The sequence below is a fragment of the Fopius arisanus genome, unplaced genomic scaffold (genome assembly GCF_000806365.1).
Source record: "Fopius arisanus strain USDA-PBARC FA_bdor unplaced genomic scaffold, ASM80636v1 scaffold00014, whole genome shotgun sequence".
In the NCBI taxonomy this organism is placed as follows: domain Eukaryota; kingdom Metazoa; phylum Arthropoda; class Insecta; order Hymenoptera; family Braconidae; genus Fopius; species Fopius arisanus.
Genome location: NW_011887753.1, coordinates 296373 through 320742, shown reverse-complemented (window position 1 = coordinate 320742; position 24370 = coordinate 296373). Strand labels below are relative to the sequence as shown.

The 24370-nt window shown below is 42.4% G+C and overlaps 1 protein-coding gene across 1 annotated transcript in view; it reads left to right on the top strand.

Moving 5' to 3' along the window:
• olf413 (DBH like monooxygenase olf413) overlaps positions 1-24370 on the top strand; it is a 95244-nt gene that overhangs the window by 39248 nt on the left and 31626 nt on the right. The window contains exon 2 of the mRNA XM_011299273.1: positions 12518-12813. Coding sequence (XP_011297575.1) covers positions 12553-12813 — 261 coding nt within the window. The 5' untranslated portion in view covers positions 12518-12552. The remainder of the gene's footprint in view (positions 1-12517; positions 12814-24370) is intronic.

The window sequence follows — 24370 nt, the reverse complement described above, 5'->3', positions numbered from 1 at the left end:
TCTTGGCTTCTTGTTAATTTTCCAGAATTCCACGTGATTTAGTATTCAACGTTATTTAAGTTCTGGATTTCAATGTGATGAATGTACTCTAGCCCCTCACTACCTTCCACCTCAATTAAGATGATATATACCGGAACATTTGAATATTCAACGTATTAACATTTACTTTTTCGTATTCGCACAGTCGAGAAAAATTCATGTCGAATTATGAATACTGTTCGCGCTCTACGAGCAGTCATTTTTATAAAACACTTCCACTGCTAATACTGGCATCAGTGATTATTCCTTGAAATTTTTATCCAGTCCGATTAGCTATATTGTAACAAAAACTGCGCCTTCATTAAGATAAATTCGCGTAGCAATTATCGTCTTATCAGTGCCGTTATTTCGCCATTAAAAGTTGGAAGTCCACGCCAACAACTTTACTGCTTCCTATCCAGTCAAAAGATAACTCTTTGTTTCACTTTATGCAGTGCGAGTGGAAAAATTGACTTGACTCAACTTAAATTGAAATGATAACCGAATGAAAATTTTATTAATCAAAGAAAAATTAACCAATTGCAATTCTCAATCATGCAAATACGTGGACAATCCACAACACGCAAACGATCCCCAACCAATTCCAATAATCAACGATCAACTTGCCGCTATTCAATCATCAATCGATATTCCACATCCCAATCTCACACTTATACGTATGGAACACAAACTCAAAATGTTTATCCAGCAAGGTCGTACTCGGGGGAGTGAGTTATGGACGTCGGGATTAACACAAGTGATGTTGGCACACCTGCTCGCACCCCCCCGCGTACCCCTCACTACCAGCTTTCCCCCGGGTGTTTGCTGAGGGCACACACAGGCGACAAGCGCGGAAGGGCGCAATGGGGGGATATGTAACCCCCTTTGGTGGGTGGGATCGAGGGCCCTCCCGCAATCATCCAAGAGTGAGACAGTGCAGGCGAGGAATTGCGTTGTGCATTATACATGAAACAGAGGGATCCCTTACCCACTTACTCCCAGGAAAAAGATTTATTCATAAAAAAAAATTTTTTTCCAATCACTCATAGTATCATTTCACTCATCTGTCATCATATCTCATGAGACTGATAAAAATATTAATAATTATGATATCAATAATCTTATTATTTTATCCGTAATTTTTTAAGTCAATTGCGGAAAGGGAAATTATTTTATTTCAATGAATCATTTTTCTGCGGCAAAATTTGAGCTTTCCTATTTTCCGCACTTTCCGCCCCCTTCCCCCGGGTTACCTTTAAAATAATATTTTACCGGGATTATTGCCGATGGAAATGGTAAAACAGCTTACGCTTCGCACTTGAGCGGCCGGCATTATGCAAACCTCTCTCGCTCTCCTTTGCTTTTCCAACCCCCTTTTCCTGTCTACGTCAACCCCACCTCCACCCCTTCCCACCGCCCCCTGCAACCCCAGTGTGACTTGCTTTATTCTCCCTGTTACACCCACCCAGTGACTCAATGAAAAGCCTCACCCCTTTCTCTGCACCCTCTGCGACTGAATCGTGTTGTCTACTCTACCTGGGGGGTGAGGAGGGCTCATCCCTCTAGATTTTCTCGTTAGCTGGGGTAAAAAGAATGGGAGGGGAGAGTAATCGAGCGCGGATGTAAAATCATTTCTGGCTTTGAAAAAAAAAAAAAATGGTGTGAGTACTTGGTTGGCATGACGACGAGACAGAAGTGTTGGGGTGACGAGATACATATTATGCGCAACGGGGTATTATCCGCGGTACGATTGTGGGGGGAGGAGGGGGGTGGGATGGAAAATAAAGAGGGATGAAGTTTTAGAGAGGAGTTGAGTCGTTGAGATTATTTATGGGGCGATGGTGTCGTTGGAGAGTGGAGGAAATTGAGAAATCTGTCAGAAATAGGAAAACTAAAAAAATTATTTCTCTACCACTGCCCCCCAGGGGGGGCATGCGATATTTTTTCTCTCGGCAGATGATAATAATACACCTCTAAATTTAACAACTCCGTTATTGATCCTCTCCGACTTAGATGAATTCCCTCAAACACAGATCTACAGTGTTGCATTAATAATTGACAAACCCAGTTTCACAGAGTGAATGCAAACTGGAAATTTCCGTATTCCACGTCTTACCCATGACCCAAGCAGTCAAGGGATTTTGGATTTCTGGTATCTGGGACGCTCAGATGTCTACCATAATGACATCATGATGCCAGTCAAAGACTGAAAACCCGAGCAAACGTCACGAGTGGTTATATTGGTTTGAGTATATAGGGTGTACCCCTCCAGTGAACTCCCTGGAAATCTCATTATGCTAAGGCACCAGCGGAATTTCTCTCTATTTCTGAACCCCCTTCCATCCCCCCAGTACCCGACCCCCACCATATCTCGTAGTAAACCGTGAGGAATTACCTTTGTTCAGTCATATTGCATCGAGCCCTCGACTCGTCTTTCTACATTGTTAAACAATGTTTCATCCCCAAAGAGGGGATTCTCCGTTGACATGGGGGTAAATTACCGATAAAAGCCAGCTAAACTCTCCATAAAACATGGAAAAATATCTTTTGAGTGCCATTCCCCACGAAACACACAAAATCCCTCCCCAAAAAAGTGAAAAAAGAAAAAGCGACAACAGTTTGATTAAATCGTGTTGACTGTCGGTGATTGCAAAATGAAAAAAGCCCCTTTCGTATCCGCAATCAATGGATTTTAATTGAATATTTAATTCCCTTCTGTTCGATTTAATTCCATTCAGTGTACAGATTTCTATCCAACATATGTCTGCAGCGCATTTATCCGCCGTGGGGATATATCACAGTGCAGTTGTCACTGTTTGATGCGTTAGCAGAATTACAAGTCAGTGATGCGAATGACCGCACATCCTGTCGTGGGGTGGGTAAATATTGATTTTACCCAACGGATGGGTACCGATTGATGATTTGTCACTGGATTTCTTGCCGAGGGATAACCGATCCCAGATTTGAGTGTAAAAAGTCACCAGGTAGATGTTCTCTCCCATTTGTTTGCGCAGAGAATCATGTAGACTCTCAGCTAATGCCCCCCCTAAAAAAAAAACCGTTTTATAAAAGGTGAACGGTACAAAGGTGTTTGTCAAATAAATTGTCCCACGGGGAAGACCGTTGGGATGATCTTGCCCGGGGTCCACCGCACACCATCTACCCAAGTGTCCATTTCAGGTGTTTCGTCTTGACTAAAATCCCCTTCCTCTACCTCTCCAACTGCGGTAGACCATCCTAACCGCATTCCATCGACACCTCGACACGTCGCAACACCAACCCACGCGTGAAAATCGATTCCTGACTTAATCGCTCGTGGCTTGACAAATATTGGGAGGAGATTTTTAATAGATCAGCCGATGGTGGGGACCGAGGGGGTCTAATCCATTGTGATTAACACCCACGGTATTGAGAAATCGTGAGAGTTCAGCCGATCATCGGGATAAATAATTACACAAGTACATCATTAGATTGAGGGCATCATAAATTGCTTGTTCAGTGTCTCCAGGACAATGTTGTTTAGCTGGCGCCGGTGTGGGCGTGAGTAATTAATCGCAAAATTAATTAATCACCTTGTACCGTGTTCTCCCGGTAAAAAAAAAACACTTCCTAAAGTCGATAAAGTTCATGAAGTATTTAGATAGGCATTCTCACGATTTTTTTTCCCAGATTATTCATTACCTTCGGCGACTGAACGACTCAAAATTTCATTTCTCTCTCGTAACGAAAAAACGAACGGAAAAGTCCACAAGATTGAGTTACGATCCCCTTTCACTCCAAACTTTTATTCATCTCACTGTCGAACAAAGGCAATTAAAAAAAAAAATACAAGAGTCTCACGAATATGATTAGCATAGAGGAGCGATAAATTTTCGTTAAAACTTGCGAGTGAAACGTGGCTAGAAAAAAAAATGTGGCTTGAGGTATTACGACAACGATTTTTACGACTTTACAGCCCGGAATTTGAGGATCAACGTTGAAAGAGGGACAAGGCGAGAATGAATGTAGTTAGACGATCGTGTGGCATATTACGACTGGTGGATGACTCGTTTCCCAAGCATTATACATACATGGAAATATCAACGATATGACACGCGTGACTGTGCACGCGTGCCATCGATTCCACTCACTCACGGGGAATTTTTCACGCTTCCGTTTATCGTCTCGCATTCATGTTCATCTTTCCATCTCTCTCGGGCTTATTTTCGCGGGTTTTTTATTTTATTTTATTTTTTGTTTTTAGAATCTCTTGCTCATCCCCCGCAGTAACGCCATTCAACGTTCAGCCTGTTACTCCTCTAGTTTACGACTTGTTCGTTCCTTTCGAAATGTCGTCGCCAAACGACCAATTTGTCCGTTCAACCCGACTGTTTTCAGTCCTCTCGAGAGTATTATTATCCCAGCGTTTTCTTCCCTCTCTCGATAAGGCAGTTTCTATGTTAATCGAATCACTTAGAGTTGACACCCAACCATCGGCAAATGCTGGACCAACGGGAATCCAATGGCATTTTTTCCTCCTTTTTTTCGTTGATAAATTGTGCATAAATATTGGAATTCATTGGCGCTAAATGTCTGGGGTCCGTATTCATTGGGGATTACACGAGTCTGAAAAATTCCCATGCGCTGTCAGAAAATTACTCTGAAATTTCTCATAAAATAATTGACGGCTTTCACCAGCGATAAATTTGTCCGGAATTTATCGGCTTTCTCAACTGAAAATGGAAGTTTTGAATATTCAATCGAATCACAATTTTAGTTGTCACTATAGTTATGTTGTTTTTATGGTGAGAACTGAAATTTAGGAAAATTGCGATACACTCGTGGGGAATTTATTGGTATTTGGTAAATTCGAGTGCATCTGGTACTGAAAATTGTATTGAAACGACATTTTCATGTCGATCATGTACGCTAAAGTATTTGAGCAAGGATCACGGCCATGTACTCCTGGAATCCCCCGAAATTCGAGAGTTCGAAATGTTGGATAACTCGGGCAAAACTTATTGACAAGTATTTCCCGTGTTGTTCTCAATGTATCGCATTTCCCCGGAGCTCTCAGAGTGACTTTTCTCGTATACATCTGATTTCCCCCCAGTCTTTGTCTTTCTCTCCATTTTTTTCTGGATTATTTATCTATCTCAAGGATTATAACGGCACTCAAGCGCCAACTCTAAGTATAGCCGCGAGGTTTTCCTCGGAAGAGGGCCATTTGTTCGGAATTTGTCATGTCTCCAGAGATACAGATGATGAACTTCACTGTCTCATTGAGTGATTATGATCCCACGTCTAATGGCTCATCACCCCAGTAGAATAAACCATTTCTATTTCCACGGACTTATCCCGAAAAAAAAAACCAGGATAAGCCGATATATTCGGATGTTCCCATTAAAATTTCCTGAAAGACGTGATAAAAGTGTCTAGTAATCAGGTCGGACTGGAGGAGATTTTGATGATGACGATGAACAATTGTAAATTGCCGACTCAATGAATAATTGAGTAACAGATTTAATGATAATCCCAGGAATCGGAGGCGGAGATCTCCACCGATGACTGCACTGGACAATATCCGGTCGTTGCAATTGGCTCATTTTCGCCGGTCGAGGGCTCAATTAGTGCAGACGTATTGCGTGTATGTGTGGTTCGCGCGTGGCCGCTTCAAATTTCGGGTATTGCACATCAGCGGGCAATTACTGTACGCACATACCATACCAAACTGGACAAAATTCGCCGCAGGGATTATAAATTTAACGGGCAGTGCCTTGGCCAGTTGACGATTTGAGCAGCTAGTATGGGATTGTTGTCAGAGTAAAATCACTCCATCGGGCTTTTCGTTATAACCACTGCCTCAACGCGACAATAGTAACTGCAGTAATTCAATTAAACTCAAATATTTTGATAATATTATTGAGTAATGTGTCGAGGATGTTATTCCACGCTGGATAAACATGATTCTTGTTATGTCAATATTTCTCTTGGGTCGTGTTATTTTTTGGGGGATATTATATCTTCATATTCACTTGAATCGTGAATATCAAGGGCTCCCTGAATTTTTTCAGGTTCAACAATAACATCTGTATTTGTCTAGTGTAGCTCGAATTCTTTAATATCGGAATTTATCCCCTTAGAATTATCAGAATAATTTTCAACGAGTGTCGGGGTTTCGACATCGAGAGTGGAGGAATTATTATGATGGCTGACTCTCGTATGAAAGACAGGATGAACAAAGGCATTCCCATCTTGGATTACACCGTAGACAAAAGAAATGAAATTCCCCATCGAGTGAATCGATTAAACCCTACAAAATTCTGCAGAGTCACAATAAGTTGAGTTTGAACTCTTTGTCCCGAACGATAAGAGGGAGAGTTGAATTGACCAGTTGGATCCGGCAAGAGCTGTTTGGAATCGGAGGGACGAGTTCAATTCTTTTTGCTGTACTATTTTTAATGCCCAATACACGAAATGCCGTAATCGATGGGGGCAATTTAAACCGAACTGGTTGTAATATCCCACCGTAAACCCCCGAGGGGAAGAGAAAACACGTACCCTACCGTATATGAATTGGAATGCTCATCTGCGGACATTGGTCGCCCGGGGTGCAATATCACGAGAATCGGTGAATTCCAATTGCTATTCACTTCATCATAATTTCACAGATAGTTATTCAAAATATATTTCTTCTTCCCTGAAAAATTGAAAAATTCTCCAGTTCAATTCCTGCACTAGCTGTCCTCGGATTTTACAGCTATATATAAAATGTGGATAGACGCTTGTTATCGGCGAGTTGGCTAGACATTTTCTACCCTGTCTCAACGATTGAACGCGAGACGATCGTTCCAGACAAAATACCACTGGTGTCTGTGTGACTACCACCTACCCTTCTTCTGTTGTATACCAATGGGCGCCCTGCCGTGAGCATTTTCCCTTAACAACGTTTTCTCGGGTTTTTTTTTCCCTCAAAAAAAAAGAAGTGCCCCGGGTTGCCCAAGGGTTATGCGGGCGGTACAAATATTACAGGAAGCCAGGGGGAAATAAAGAAAAACCAGGCAGATCGAGAGATAAATCTGATGATGTATCATATCTTGAGGTTTTTCAGGAAATTTTTCATTTTTTTTACTCACGGATAAAAAATATACCGATATATCTCTGACTCGAATAATTTTGTCAATTGCATTGTTGTAACATGCTCATGCATATTGAAATAATGTGGCGATAACCAATGGGACCAATGAATTTTTATTCTCTGCTCAGAGCCACCGGAAATCCTTCACCCAGTGAACCACTTTCCACTTCTATCCCAATAATTCTCGATTCATCGACTGAATCACGTTCACCAGTTCCTCAATCCCCGAAGACTTGTTACGGATGTTAGTACGATAGTTCATAGAACTGGTGCAATTAGCTGTGACAGTGAAAGCATCGCTGAGTTGTGTTTACAGTACGTGCAATGGTTGCATGACGATACCATGGCCCAAAGGTTTAAACCCAACAAGCCGTGTGTACACGTTGAGTTACATTTCCGTTTGTCTCATATCCGAGGGATGTCTTCTAACATCAATTACCATTTGTTTGATTCAGAATCGGTGTGACACACGAGAAGTCTCAGTGTCCGGGGTTATGATAGCAGTGGCTCAGCAATCTGGTACATCATAGCTGTTACCTTAGAGCTAGCTGTTCCAATTAAGCTAATGTCAGTAGCGGTTCCTAGATATCCCATACCCCTGGAGTGTCCATGTGTGTTGACTGAGGAGAGCTGTTTCACTTTGAACCTCAGCTATCCCCCCTAAGCAACATCGGGAGTGGGAGTGTCCAAACGATCACACCGAGACCGCTAATTGATAATTACGAAAGTTTCTCGTTCGTGCTTGTTGCCGGTTGTACCAAACCCCAGGGAAACTTGTTTCCTGCGTGCAAATGTACATGAGTAACACAAACTATTCAGTTTCCAGTGGTGGATGCTGGATGTATTAATAGTGAATAAAAACTGGTTGGTTCATCTCAATCAACTAATTTTGAAAAGAACTGGGTTACGTCCTTCATTTCCGCCTCGAGTTTTCCAGCGTTCTGACGTTCATTAAAGGATTAAAAGAATTATTCTACCCCCGTGGATGGTTCTTTCTTTTTTTTTTACTCTCCATGTTTCATTGCTGGTGGGGAAGAAGGAGGGGCACCACGCAGTGCAGACAATCCATTAATTTACCTTCAGACTGCGGAATGGTGTGCAGTCAGGAGTAGAAAAAAACATCTCTAGATTACTTTAATCAGATTTCTCGGGGAGCTTTTCCTTTTCGGGATCACCCGGTATTCATAATTGTCGTTACAGCACAGATTAATGATGCAATTGACGTTATCAAACAATAGAGGGGGGACAGGTTCTTGTGCGTCTTGTTCTCATGGTGTTCCTCTGTAATGATTTCCGTTTGAAACCGTTGCTGATAATTCTCTCGCACACTAAACCGATGGATACGAGTGATTGTACGTATTTTCTGGTATCCAGTATAACTTGACTAACTCGGTTACCAACGTTCAATCCAGATGGCCTTCTCGTTTCTCTTCACGGGTGCGTGCTCAACTCGTTCTGCTTCCGTTCCCGCAGGTGTCTTTCATCTCTCTCGATCTCCCCTCGTTCTTTCAAAACTCTTGGCACAAACATGGAGAATTTTCTCGTGTCCTAGGCCTCTTTTTTTTTATTCCTTTCATTAACCCATGCACATGAAAAAAAAATGGGTAAATAAGTGTCGGGGTAATTCGGTTGAGTGACTTGGGCCAATCCGGTGGCTCTTTTTAACGACGCCATTTTGATTACCACAGGGGGAATCCCATGTCCTTCTCCCTCGAGCCCCCCCTGCCCCTTCCTCTCCCTCAGTACGTGATGTGCGTAATGGGTCATTCGGGAGAGGTGGGGGCGTGTCCAAAAGACCGCCTTAATTATATGCGACCGTTGCTCAATGTCCCCTGGTCATCCCCCTTCCTTGAAGATATCTCCGTAATTCAACATCCTGACTGTACGTGTAATGTATGGGGTTGAAATCGGTGGAGGGGGATGACAGCGAAACCCCCCGGAAACGGGGACACTTATTTTCGCGGTGTGAGAGTGAAGAATGGCCGGGTACAACTCATTTTTAGAGGGGAAATGGCATTTTGGCTCGCGCCGTTCTCTTCTCTATCTGTCGGTTTGAATTTTTGTTTCATACGGTGGAGAGATCGTCATCTTGAATTTCATGAAGTAACTTCGATTAAATTTAATTTGATAGAAAAAACAAAAATAATGAAATTATACAAAATGATAAATTTGAGTTATCGCCTTGGGTGTTGTATTGGAGGATCGTATGTGGAAGTAATTACAGCATTTATCATAAAATATGAAGTACACTTGGGGTTTCTTATCAATTCATTTCTACTACTTGATTCAGCACTTGGTCGTCGATTGAAAATGCCGTGTGCCGCATCATGAAAGAGCTTTTGAAGGAAGAGACTTGAAACGAGTCTGTGAGAAAAAAGTTTTTGAGTAGACTGCGGGAGATCCACTGCGGTTGCACATCTGCACAGTTTAAACTATACGCAGTATGCAGTGGCTTGCACAGATAATAGTTTGAATTACCCCACGAATAGCACAGCTAAATAACCTATTATGCATATCCGATAAAAGCGGAGTAGTTGAATCCCAGGCAACTCCCGCATAGATGCCTTCATTATGCTCTAATTTTACTTCTTCCCAGCATCATGTGATGTTTCATTGAGAGATAATTAGGCATAGCAGCGGTTTGTAACTCAACTGGAAAAAGCATTTTAACGACTGGTGATAAATAATTTTGTTGTCTTATTATCTCGGCTTTTATACTGGGGACATATGATTTTTCATTGCTGCACCGCATACACTTCGGTAAGTGAGTGGAGGAGAGGGTGGGGAATAAATTTATCGCAATGTATTCGCTATATTTCAACCACTGTCCGTAAAATGGAAATTAATCATAAATAACGACTTCAGTAGAGCGAGAGCCCGTGAACGAATAAATTTAACCAAACGGTGCGAAGCTTGGCTCCTACCTCACTTCCACCAAACGCCTCTATTTATTTCTTTTTACCCCGTCGCCGAGGCTATTTTTTTGAATATTTTCCCATCTCACCCTCTCCAGTCGAATCAACCCCCGGTATTCTTTCTGATAACTCGTCCCTTCTTTTTATCTTCTCACTGGGTCTCTCGATCCGCTGTGCATTTTCACTCTCTTCTTCGTCGGGGAAAAAGTCACTTTTAACTTTGCGAGTTTATCTTTCTCACAACTCTGACCAAAAGCAAGACGCTACATTACGCTTCGTGTACATCTTTTCGCGGTTCAATATTGAGTTGCCCCAGAGAGACTTGGAATTTCATCCGGAGCCAAAGAGAAGGAGTTTTCATTCGAGTAGTTCGATGTGATTTCAGTATCGAATCTGGGGCATTCAACGGCTGAGCTTTTTGGAGTTATACCTGAATCATATCGATCTTCTACTTGAATTATGAATTATTCTCGATAAAATTTTTCATCGATTTTTATTGTATCAATTTGGTGCTCGTTGGGGTTATGAATACCGCGATAGGTAACGCTTGGTATACGGGCAAAATGTGGAAGAACGAGAGGTAGAAGACTGGAAATTGTACAGCCGGTCATTCCAGAATACCGAGAGGGTAAAACCACAAAACTGGGTCGTCGAGACTTGACGGTGGAGCTGGCGAAGCGCCCAGTGAACATTTTGAATTGGACTGAAAAGCGGATTGAGGCTTGGAAAATATTCTATAATAAAAGTTAAGACTCACCGAGAAACTTGACGTACAAACAGCCCAGTGAGATTGATAATGCAATAGTTAAGCAACAAAAGCTCAAAACTCATTAATCTTTTGTTGAGTAGCTCATCAGCTGTCCATTACGTCGGCCAATCAAGGTGTACCCGATGGTGAGGGAGTCAAGGAGACATTCGGAATTGTGCCACGCCAATCCACAATGTCTGGATTGTTAATTGGTCCCGGTGAACTTCTCAACAAGTGAACCTCATTTCTATCCCTCGTTTTTCACCTTCAATTCGACAGATAGTCGTTCAAACTGATGGATAACTGTGCCGATTAGCGTCAATCCTCGAGTGCCCAGTGATATTTGTTCGTTAACCTCTTTCTCTCAGCGTTCTTGCCACGTCCATTTTCGAATGCCAGCAAAACTTTACTGGAAATAGAAGAACTGGCGGGAGGGGAGGATAAAAACGTTTGAGCCGAAGAGGGATATAAGTCTCCTTCGTTTTCACGGGGTAAGAGTCTTTGTCCCTAATTGACGTGGCCAGTGTCTCGTTGGAAGACTGGCGTCGTCTTCCACGTTGTCACGTCATCTACTAACGACCCCTTTTCTAAATCCTACGCTCAGTCAAGGGAAGCGCGAACTTCTCACACCGATCTACGGATTTGATTCGACATTTCTGATCATCACGTTTTCCCTCACACAAGTCCCTCCACACTCGTCCACCAGTCGAACCTCCAGATTTTCACACTGATTATTTTTCCATTTCAACTTAATGCCTTGAAAAAAAAAAGCACCTCACTCGCAGACTGTGCACTTTGGACTTTGACTTTAATTGAATCATTAACAGAGATTGCTGTAATTTCGGGGGGAGAAAAATTGGGTCATAAGAGACGGTCAAGGAAAATTGAGGGAGAACAATTGGAATTCCATCAGTCTGTTGAGAATGCTATTTGGAGGGCAATCGAGTGGATTTGACACTCCGCAAATCAAGCCCTCTCATCCTCATACCGTCAATCGACGCCATCTTTGGTGTCTCTGGAACGTTTGATCTTCCCCGAACCATGCACCTCCTCTCTTTATCACGCGTTTCAAATCCCCGGGTTTCCCCTCTGATTTTCAAGTTGACGCCTCTGAAATCGCGGTCCAACGGTCCTCAACTCAACCCCTCAATGAATCAAAATACCCTCTGCCACTATCTCTGCCTCTTCCAGCATTACACCGCCATTACTGTTAATTGAATCGATTGCTACCCAGATTGCCGGATACTCTCGTTACCCTTGGTACATGCTAAAAGATTGCCGGGGATATTATATCCCGTAGCACGCGAGGTTATCATCTTCAAGCTGATCACTTATTCAGGGATGGAAAATATATTTATTTTATCGTTCAATCGTTCTCTTTCGAGGACAAGAGCATCCGGGAATTTTCCACTAAAAATTTATCTCCAGACGGTACACATTTACTTAACATTTCTCCATTATTTAAATCAATCCACGTTATAATGAGCAAGAGTCCAAATCTCATTCGTTCCACTCTCATCTCTTCATGTAGCATCAAAAATTACCCAAACGGGTTCATTACCCTCCCTCCTCCCCCAGAAAGAACAACTACGTACAATGAGCAAAAAGGAAAGGTGACTCTCGCAAATGAGATTCCCTCGCACGTGACTCCACTTGATTTTTCACTCCCTACCCCACCGAAAATGTAATTTTATTAAATCCAATGTTTCTCTGTTGCAGATGCTGAGTGTGTAACATAAAAGCCAACGAGCAAAATGAATGCCTTTGTGGGATACCGTCTCATTTTGGCCCTTCTACCTCTTGTGAACGTTGTCACGTCCCTCGAGTGGAAGAATAGCGCTGTGTTGGACAACAACTTCCTGGTACTCTGGACACCAGGAGACAGAGACATTGTATTCGAGGTGCAAGTTAAGACCCAGGGGTACGTGGGTCTTGGCTTCACGAGGGACGACAGGCATGTCGGTGCTGACATGGTCATCGGTTGGGTGGATAACAACGGCCAGGTTCATCTTCAGGTGAGTACTTGTTCAAAATACGTGACAAAATGTCAGGCGAGTTTTGGCCACACACGAGCAATCGCAAATATTCAATTGCCCCTTGAACGATAGAGCACTTGACCCACGAGGGGACAAACCCCTCCACGAAGATTTATCTAATGGAATAATCGAAAATTCAATTTTTTCAATCAATTAACCCCGAGTAATTAATCGCGCCCGAAATTTCGAAGACACCAGCGGCTACCGTCGACGAATATCGTAATGCCAACCGGTCGAAAACAAAAAAAACCGCGTAATGATAGTACTTGGGTTACGCTAAGTAGCGGGTGTCGAGTTTCGATCAGTGAATCGAATAGTTATCAATCTCGATCCACCGATTGAGATCTCCCAGCGCCCTGTGATTACCTCAAACTTTTTTTTTATTATATCCACGACACTCGCTTCATCATAATCCCCGTATAAATCCTCACTCCACAGCCCTGAATTCTTTGTTGCATCAAAACCAATCTCAGATTTGTCCATAAAACATTCTTCATCTTCCCCTTTATAAATGCAAGCGCTGATCGATTGGATTTGCCACTGAAGTTGGATTCACTGCAGTAGAAATAAAGGTATCCGTAGCGAGGGAATATCCCCGGAATATCTGAATTTTCTTATAACAAAATTGAAAACCACACTCAGTGGAGACTCTGGAGAGACGCAATCCCCAGCATTGTCCTTTTTCTCTCCCTCTCTCTCTGCATCTATCCTTTTTTCTTTGATCATATTTCTCCAGTCGTCTGGCTGTCGTTGGAAACTCGAGAGGCTGGGGCTTACTATCAAGTGCTAGGTTAGGAGTACACTGGCGGGAATAAATGAAAAAAAAAAGGGAAAAAAAGAAGGGCGAGTAGGTCGTAACGTTGGTAGTAAGACTGGAGATCGCGTTCATCTCGCGTGTCCACAATTTTTCCAGCAGAATCGCTGCACGCCCGTTCCATAATGCATGCCGCAGTGGCAGTGGCAACAGTGTGCAGCATTGCTCTCTTCTGGCCTCTCATACACTACATCTTCGGAGTTTCCTCTGGCTCCTCTTATCCTCGCTCTTTCCTCCTGACGAGCATCAGTCACCAAGTGCACAACATCTAGCTCGAGGGACCGATGCTAATCAGGGGATAATCAGAGCTCGACCCAGAAAAAATTCTGACTTAAATTCGAGAAATCTTTATTTAAAACGAATTCATTATCCATCTCAACGGAATTCCCTGGAGAGGAGATAGATGTTTGTTTGATATTGATTGAGAATTCATTTGGATCGAAGTCTCATTGAGATAAATCTTTTCTTTATTTTGGGGTGCGCCTTCACTTCCGGCGACACCAGTGGTTTTTTTTTTTTTCTCTCCATCCCAGGTGTCGAGATCGTAAAATTTATGTCCCAACATGGTACTTAAACCTCGTACATCCCCAACTTTGACACTCTACCATTACAAATGTAGCGCGATTACTTGCAACTTCTTGTCGCAGCCGGAAGTGATCGATACTCCAATGAGTTTAAAGATTGAACGGCTAGTGACTGCTAGATAGAGCGTGTTATGGAATGACATGGGAATGGCCGATCTCATTGGAAAATTCATCCAGCCCGACTCTTCCTCCGGTTGTAATAAAGTCAACGGTGAAGATGTATGCGATGTGATATTCTATGGGGCCATTCAATGGGCATTTGCTGGCTACACACTGGCCAGTTATGTTACAATATGTATCACGTGCGGCCCCGCTGATTCCCATTAACATATAACCAGTCTTAACGAGAACCAGAGGCACACCTCCAGAGACATGACCGAACCAACGTGGGTTGTTGTGAAAAATATCGAAATTACTCTTCCTGTAAACAATTAAAAAATTACTCCTCAAATTTCGAAATCAGAATTTTCCTCTCGAGCTGTTTTCTTCAAACTTATAAATCACTTATCGGACTACACTGTCGAAAATTTATTGAAATTTTCTTCACAGAGTTCAATTATAGAAATTCTCTCTGAAATAGAAAAAATTGAGGAAACGAGGAGATTTCGTAATTTAATGGGTGATAACGGTGGAATAATTCCGTAATATTTTGCCAGAGAATGAAAATTGTTCATTACCCGTCATGTTCTGAAATCAGAAATGAATCTCCTGGCCACAATGTAATTAGCTACCTTCAAAATCCTCGAGGATTTTCCGAGAGGAAAATACCAGCTAATCCCACTGGTGATGTAAATTCCCATGCGTAAACTTTGCCATTTGTGTAAACCACGGAAGTGAGAGTAATTGGAACTCACGTTGGTTAGATTGCTTCAGGTTGGGGCTCATCTATCTCCCGTTTATGCATAAACTCATGTGTTTCAACTCCACAACATGGAAATACCCCCGGTGGTTGGTACAAAGAATAAAATAACCAAGTGGAGTCATCATCTCAGAGGCTCACTCCTGGATATATTCCACCTGAGAAACAGTTTCTTGTGCCATCAAGACACGTGTAACAATCATCGTGGGGCCTTCAATTTTCATTTCTTGAAACAATTTTAAGTGTTTTTAACTTGTTTTTCATGCTGAGAACGAGAACTGAGCTTTTAGGGGGAGATTAATTATTTTACGGTGGCGATTATTCTTCTGCGGACTCACCTTTTTGCGAATAAACCAGGCAGATGCCTGCATACCATTTCAACATACCGTGAATTTTTAACGCAAGAACACCGATTCCACTTTTCTTTCATTTATTTCTCTGTATTTGGTTATTTTTTTTAATCGTATCCTGTTGAACTTTCGCCAGGTTTTGCCGTTTTGCCTGGGCGTATCTCTTTGTCTTTTCCAACCCACTGGTGGTGCAGTTTTTTATCATCCCGTACAGCGGAAATGGGGCCATGGAATTTCGGGGGCCAAGGTACACTGAATTTCATTGGGACAAATGTCACTGGAAATTTACCGGTGAATTTTGTTGGACCCGCGAAATTAAATGACCGATCGCCATATTTTTTCCAACCCCCATTTTTCACTCGTATTAATCATTCCACCGTTAACGCACCGATCGAGATCATCAGAGGACCATTTCAATCCGATAAATATCAGACTCAATCTTCGTGATTATTCCCCTGATTTATGCTACTCTCCCGGGAAGAATAAGTGCTCCGTGGAAAGTTCTTTCGGAGAGCTTTCGAGAGTCGAGTGTTTTTTCATCTTCATTTTTTCTCGGCCACTTTTTGCCAGACCAGCGTGAAAAGTAATGGAAGAGGAAAATTAAATGCAGCACATGGACGCCGAGGAATTTTTTTTCTTTTATTTCAACCCTCTTCCACGGAGAAAATTCTCAATGAGGAAATTTCAATTTAATTCGAGGTACAAAATTCAAAAAATTTTCCCTCGAATTAATTACCCCGACGACTGAGTGGACTGTCGGTTTTTATTTGACAATCGATTGTGATTTTTATTCGATGGAAGTCACCAGTCCATCGGGGGACTGAAGACGAGACGTTGAAGATTTTCTTTGACATCCAACAAGTAGCACAACTATTAAAATTTTGCTGGAGCTAGAGCATGGTGGAATCAAGTTGTACCATACTCCTCCATCCTTACGCCATTGCTCTTTTATGTTATCATAAACCGGTATGCCAATATAGTTTACATCTTGGGACGTGTTAGAATAGCGGTGGAGAGACCCCGGTGGATTGCATTACTCGTCTCGAGCCATATAGCCGGTGTGCTACATGCACCGGGGAAACCAATCTTCGGAAACAATAAAATAAGGAGTTGAGTCAAAAAAAAAAGCATCGGTGGCACAAAGGAGAGTATTGTTCCGATGGGAACTAGGGATGAATGATGGATCACAACCCATTCTCTGAATATAGATCGATATTAGGGCTTTTTCCCCCCCAGCTGACCACTGCGGTCTCGATCAGGGGTTCTGATACTGTCCAAACTCTCATACTTGTGGTTAGAAAAAAGTGCTCCCCCAGGACCACACGACCACTCACGTATCAAATTCATTGGTAATGCTGCCACAAGCATTTCGCGGAGTGATTACGCCCTGAGAAAAATTACCCTTTGAGACCTCATTTTATGAATATTTTTCGGGGAAACTTTTTGCAATGGAAAATAAATTTTTCTCAGTGTAGGAAAAAATTGGAATGCTCGTTAAAAATCGAGTGACTTCAGGTGTTTACATTCTCATTGTAAAAAAAAACAATTTCTTTTGAACGATAAACCGCAGGTGGAAGATCAACATGGTGTCATTGTCGCATCGTCGAAATTTTCCCTCCTTTGATGATATCACGTACTCGATATGCTCGCGTTAACTCGGGTTGCCATGGGGAAAGTAAAACAATTCGCGCGCACTGCTGGACTCTGATGAAAAAAGAATTGCAGAGTGAAAAAAAAAATTGCTTGGTGAGGGCAACGGTATTCCTGTGTGCGCAAATTAATTTGAACGATGTCGCATGGGCGAGAGAGGCTCGTTTAGTTTTAATGAAAATCGATATTTAATCGTACAATCGCCGTCAGCAAGAGGTGATACTGGTTCCCCGGACTATTCCATTGTGCATTGGATAGCTGGAGGCTTTCCTGTGGGTACACCTAGGAGTATATAATTTTCATTGGAAACCCAAAGTGGCCCGTTTCTGCTCTCTGAAAAATATTTTTTTTTCTCTCTTTCCCCCATTTGGTTACCGTCGCGAGGGTTTGGAAATTTATCGAGGTGGATAATGTCTGATTTGAATCGTAAAATTGGCCAAACTGAAAGGGGAATTGTAGATGAGGTACAGCAGTTTTGGAATGACTGTATCAGCATGGACGTGTGTCATCCCCGTATCTTTGTCCGGTTGTCACGTGCATCATCCCACTGCTATTTCGTTTTCTGTTATCGTGCGAAACTGATAAGCCAACAGATCACCCTCAACCCTGCCCCCCGTATATTTCACACCTCTCGCAAATCAACGAAAGGGCTGAGGCCATTTCTACCGTTACTTTTGACCGCTGATAGAGGGAATTCGGTTAATATTTCACTGAATCACCATAGCCTTGTAGTTGGACAGCGGGATGTGATGTCTGTTGATTATTAATGAGTGAATTAATGAATGGTAGGGAATAACTAATGGAAAACTCGAGAAAAAAATGATAAAATTAATGGCGCTGGTTTGCTCGGTGAAATTGAGCGATAGCGGATGGCCTCCACCAGTTTATAGAGAGAAAAACCACTGGAGAAGTCACAGATACAACCACAGATTGGGAGATGACTTGAAACGATTTAACGATTGCTATCTTCAACGTTGGAAACTGCACTCAACGGTGCACTCCAAGATCTGGGAGACATTGGGTGGAAAGGAGAGGAAAGGGGAGGAATAAAAAACTCGAATGACTTGTTCCGGCATGGATTCCACTTTTATACACCTCTCAATACCGATCGATCCACATTTTCTCCGGGTTTTATCGTTTTTCATCTTCATCCCGTGTGCTTCACTCGCAAAATTCCATTTCCCGCGGAAACAAGCTTGCACCGAAAGTGAATTTATTATTTCCTGAAAGGTAGATCTCCAACTCCGGAGTCTTCATGAAGAGTCGAGGATCACCTGAGCGATGGTGAAGAGAAAAAAAAAAAGATCTTGGAAATCAGGGTATAGACGATAGAGTGAGGGAAAAAGGAGCGAGAGTTCACCCGGCATTCCATACATTTCTATACCGCACAAGTGACAAGAAAAACACGCGGAGGTACCATTCGCTCAGGTAGAAAATTGTGGTGAACGTGCAGTCGCAGTTGAGTACGGAGGGTTCATGAAAGCACTGAGAGGGCTGGAAAAAAAAAATAATAATTTTTCGTTGAAAAAACTACACCGAGAGTCAAGTTGTGAGGGATGCGTGGGTGGGGAGTGTAAAGGGTTGGCAAAGTATGGTTTTGAGGGAAGTGGTTGTGCTCGTGGAGCGGTTGGAAATGCGGAGAGACGCAAAGGATCAAATCTGCCAGCTTTTAACGACCCAGCTTTAGGATGTGGAGTTCCCTTGAGTAGACGGTGGCTTTTGCCATCCTCTTTCTTGAAGGACTAGACCATCTGGAGGACCTTCGCTGGGTGGACATTCGTTGGGGGATGCCCCTCACCATGAGAGGATCCTTTTATGCCGCAGAATCGCTACTGATGGATGTTCAAGGGACTTGTTCACTCGGTGAATTGTCGGTTGCAAGGGGATCTCAAAGTCGCGATTTTTTTTTAGGAAAAAAACTCACATTTCTCGCATCCATATTAAAAAAATATTATATGGACTATTCAATTGTCCTGTGAAAGTAAATAGAAATTGATAAAAATGGAAATCGTCAGGAATTGAGAAATTGATTCCCGAATTTTTCAAGATGTTTTAGTTTTTTTTTCTGGGACTGTAGATTCTTGATGTAATCATGAATTATTTTTCGGTATTCTATACCTCGATGTACCACTGGTGTAAAGACTCTGCTAGCTCAGCCTAGAGTTTTATCCTCCCCCCATTTGGCCTCCTCCGATTTCTCCCTTCCTCCCCTGATCTCCACGGTCACTACCCTCTTCACCAAGCCACTCCAACCCGCATCCTCAACCCAACCACTTTCTCCACGTTTTTTCCACTCGTATTTTTCCCTCTCTTATACCCTCGTCACTCTCATCCACGGCGTCAATGCTCCTAAAGTACTTGGTAAAGCACCTTGCACACCCCGGGAAAAACAAAGAGCAGAACGAAATAGAGAAAAAAAAGAACTAGCCGAATGTGTTGGGGTGAGGAAACTCGGGATGTGGCTTCAACTCGCAAAACTCCCTCGTTTTTTTTTTCGGGTTGGGCTGGTGTATAGCAAAAATGTACAAGTTTCCACGGGGATTCGCTATCGAGCCCACGAATCTCCCGTCCGACGATCCTCGTGCCTTGGCACCGAGTGGAAGTCACGAGAAAAAAAAATGAGAGAACCTTGAAGGGTTCGAGAAGAAGAAAAAAAAACAAATAACACTGGGGATAAAGAAAGCATCGGAGAGGTGGAATCGATAGACAAATAGATGTAACCCCCTTCACAATGGCAGATCCCAACCATTCATCTATTTCGTCGGTTGGTGTTCCAATTTTCCAGGTGGACTTGATTATTTGCCTGGTGAATTTCCTCATTTAACCACGAGAACGCCAGTGGCTTCCTCAGGATCCCATAAATCCCGCAAAACCCCAAGTCATTGCACCTTCAGAACCACATGAACTCCAACTTAATGCAGTTGGTCATCGGGAAACTACTCACCGTGGGCTTTCAAACTGGTTTCAAGTAGATTTTGAATTTTAAATCTGCACATCTTCAAATCTCCACGAACTGATCATTAGGAGGCGATCAGATATAGCCAACAATTTGCAACAGCCATTCAACCGAGAAATGCCAGGTTAATTTGTCGTTGAAAAATAAACTCGCTTGCATTATTAAAATCCAGTGTCAAACTGGAGCGATAAATTCACCTGGGGCTTTTTAGTCCGTGGATTGAGAATAAAAATTGAATGTGAGAAAGATGCAAAGACCTTGGTGGCTTCTTATGACAGTCCACGGAGCCATTGGTTGGCTGAATGTATATCAGAAGAATGATACACGGTTTTAGGGTAGTCAGAGGGGGTATGGCAAAACCCTGGAAGATACCAGGAGTTGAGTCAAAGTGGAGCAGAGTGGGACAGAAAATCCTCAGAAACAAGTTATGGTAATGAGGAGATGCAATGATAGCTTCTCTCCAGGTTTGCTCTGCTCCACCGGACTCTGGCGACTCTTCTCCGGTCTTTTGCCACGACTATACGCCATAGAAACCAAGGCAATGATCTTCGGGTAGACCCACAGTGGATTTCCTCATACCCCTCCTTTTTTTTTCTCTCCTCCACTGTGTAGAAGACGCGCCATTATATCCGTGTGAGCCGGCAATCTTCGACCGCTCAAAGTATTCACGTGCATGATACAGCATTGAGTGTGTTGGCTTGTGCCTTGCTAGATCGTATAATGGAACGGCTGCTCACTTTAAACAGCGTAAATAAGTTGAACCACCGTGCCACAGCACTATCTGGAGCATTGGTTTGACCGCTGCTCTTCCAGGAAGACCTCAAACATCTTCACAGCTGTTATTACCATCATCAAATCTCATCCAAAATATTTTCTCTCACGCTCCGAGCACGTATTGTTCGACACATCAAGTGTCTTGTCTTTTGGAATGAAACAGACTCGTGTGCTAGCTACATTGGAAAATACTGATGGATCGATTGAACGCATTGAACTACAGCCCCTTTCCATCGAATCACTGTGACACACATTCATGCATTGATTCGTTGACATCATCCTCTTACCGTTCCATCTGAACAATAACCCATGGACAACTTCAATCCACTGCCCACTTGTGTCCCCACCGCTGATGTCGTAATCCCCTTTGTCCCCGATTCAGAATGATGAAAGGAGTGGACATGTACCAGCGCATGACGCCGATCCTGGGAAGAACGAAAATGAATATCGAGTGGCGTACTTTGGACCGTTGGGACAAGTGATGGATGCTATTATTCGGTCAAATGAATCGACGTATGTGAATAATAATTGTCAATGGGCTACAATAAAATGTTGACACCGGTGCAATGACTCTCAGCGACTGTCTTTGTCAGTGATAATAATTAATGCGGAGAGAGTGCGCTTGTCGTGTACGACGATGGCAACAAGATTGAACAAGATAAGGGGAAAGATAAAATGGCAATGAAAGATGCCAACGCCTGTACCGCCACTTGTCAGCCATTTTGCCTCAATCAACGAGAATTCCAGACTATTTGGCTACTTGACTCGAATTACGACTAATCGTCGGGGAGTAAAACGATTGCTTTAATGATCCCACTTTTTATGACACCCATGCGCTCCCCTTTTCTCAACAAACGATAACTATATACCGGTGATTAGACGGGGATTACGAGCCACTGCGGATTAGACTTTGATGGTCAACAATAAAACCGTGAATGTTATACTCGAAATTTTGGCGCAGGTGTTTGAATTTTTTTTTTTAATCGTCAGTGAATTTCATTCATTCAATGGATTAGATCGATGCTATAGATAGAATGTTGGAGCTATTCAGCCACTCTATTTGGCACTGACGGAATAATCCGGAAAATTCAATAGGAGAATGTATTTAATTAACAATTCATCAGTCTTGATTACTGACATATCATTTGCCGCCTTGAATATTCAGTGAAATCCGGCAATGAAAATTCAACCAATTATTCAGCATTCTCTACCTATTGAAAATTCAATTAAATCTAATATTTAATAGTCGTAATGAGGGGAAATTTAATCGGACCAGCGTATAGCGCGCTCCGCGTATGGGGTGTTATCATTTGACATGTAAAATATAAATATTCAAAAAATTAAGAATTTAAAATATAAGAGTTCAGATAAGTGTGTTCCGCCGAGAATAATTTGCCGTAAATTAATAATATTTTTCTGTAAATTTAATTCAGATTTTTTTTCCGGTAAAAATTTTAAAAAAATTCGGCGGTGGTGTGGCGCCACTTGCTATCGGACGATCTGGCCGAATATTTTGGGAGCAATGAAGACGTCCTCTTGGGGTTCTGACAAAATAATATGGACAATTTGACGTGGGGATGCGTGATGTCTGGCGATGGTAAATTGCTGGGGTGAAAATTGAGAAAGATCTCACGGCTCGTCGACGCGGTTCCGCGTGTTAATGCGGCGCAATGAGACAGACCGGAAAGAGAATAAAATTGTTTTGAGATACTGGGCGAGAGGATCAGTGCCAACTTTTCCCCGGGAAAATCAGTAGTGACTCGTGTGCGTGATGTTTGCGTATGTGAGTTGAAGGGAGTGGTAAAAGATAAAAGACCAGGAGAAAACGTGATGGCATAACGAAAGGAACACAAACCCATTCGCCAGCTCTTTTGACCTGGATGACTCGGTTATCGTATCCCTCCCTGCCATTTTCGCGCTTTTTTTTTCTCCTCCTCCTCCTTTCCACCACCTCGTCCCATTATTTCTCGTTTTTTGCTACGTACCTCATCCGCGATAGTATTCAACTGTACGTTTTCGTGATGATGCAGGAGGTCAACGGAATGGTCCGAGGGTTTCGATTTATGGGAGTTCTACTGGATGAAATCCGAGTGGTTTCCTACCTCTTTGAATTTCAATATGCATTGCCAGTCGATTTTTACACCATCCCGGCCATTCGTGGTACATGGAGAGGAAAGTCTCTGGGAAATTTTGGGAAAATTGGGAACTGAATCATGAACTCTTCCTCTGGTGCATGACAGAAAAAAAATTTCATGGATAGTTGATCGAGAAATTTTGGGAGAGTGATACTTAATTTGATTGGCGAAGCAAAAAAATCGTGAAAGTTCTCGTTGGATGAGTGGGGAATTCGAGGGAAAAAGTTTTGCGCAAAATGAGTTTTCTCCATCAATTTTCCAATATTTTACTATACCCTACACTTTAAATAATAATTAATAATTCAAATATTCAATAATTCTCAATTCCTGAAAATTTAATTCGCACCGAAAAAGAAAAAAGTCATAAAAATGTCCACTTCCGTTGGAAATGTAACAAGCGAGTCAGGGAAATTCGATGAGAGTAAATCTCCAAGCGGCTAAAATGTTGCTGAATTTATGTTTAGTTTCAGCTGCCGTACGTCTTTGATTTTTGTTATTTTGTTATCTTTGATGACGTTTTTTTTTAACCCCGGGGGTTTTGAGAGCGCGGGTGAGTGAGTTATGATACGCCATCACTGAATCATGTATGACCTGGTCCATAAGCAAGATGAACGATCCTCTTGGCGCCTAGCATCGCCCAAGGCACTGAGAGAAGTCAATTCACTGGCTAATTTTATCCACTCGGGTTTTCGCCCTGGCTACTTAACGCTCCAACGATAAACTATATAAAGTGTACCCAATGGGAGTTAACGGGTTGTGCGGGTGGATAATCCGATCTCTTTCCCCCCCCACGTGTGTGGGTTATTGTAGCTAAAACGTTGAGGAAAGTAGAATCTGGAGACTCACCATTACCGTAACCCTCTCGACAATTTCCACCTCCTTTCGTATAATCCAAATGGCCCACCCAAAACTTTGCTGCATTTTATGATTATGTTTCGTGTAATATCGATTCCTCCGTGGGTGGGGTTCAACGGGGTTGCTTTAATGGTGGCTATAAAATTCCCGAGTTGCTTCTCAATATCTCCACTTTTTTATTATTTCTACGGTGAAAAACTTGCGTGATTAAATTTACACGCCACTGAAACAGAGATTTTCCCTGAATTGCTCTCATATTTCGGTTGACACAGAGTAACAAATTATGCACTCCAATATTTGACTAAATTTGCACTCTGGAGAATACATGAGCTCCTGGAAAAATGTCAATTTCAGTTGAGCCTTTGGAAGTTGCGTCGTAAAAGCCACTGGTTTTACGAGCCTCCGGGGATTTTTAAGGTTAAGCAATACACATCAGATTTTTTTTTTTTCACCCCTCTATTTTATTCATCGCTCAAAAGTGTGTGTGACGCTTGGGGGTTAGAAATCGGGTTTTTGTGGGTGATTGTTATTGATATTCTGCGGTTTAATTGAATCGTTT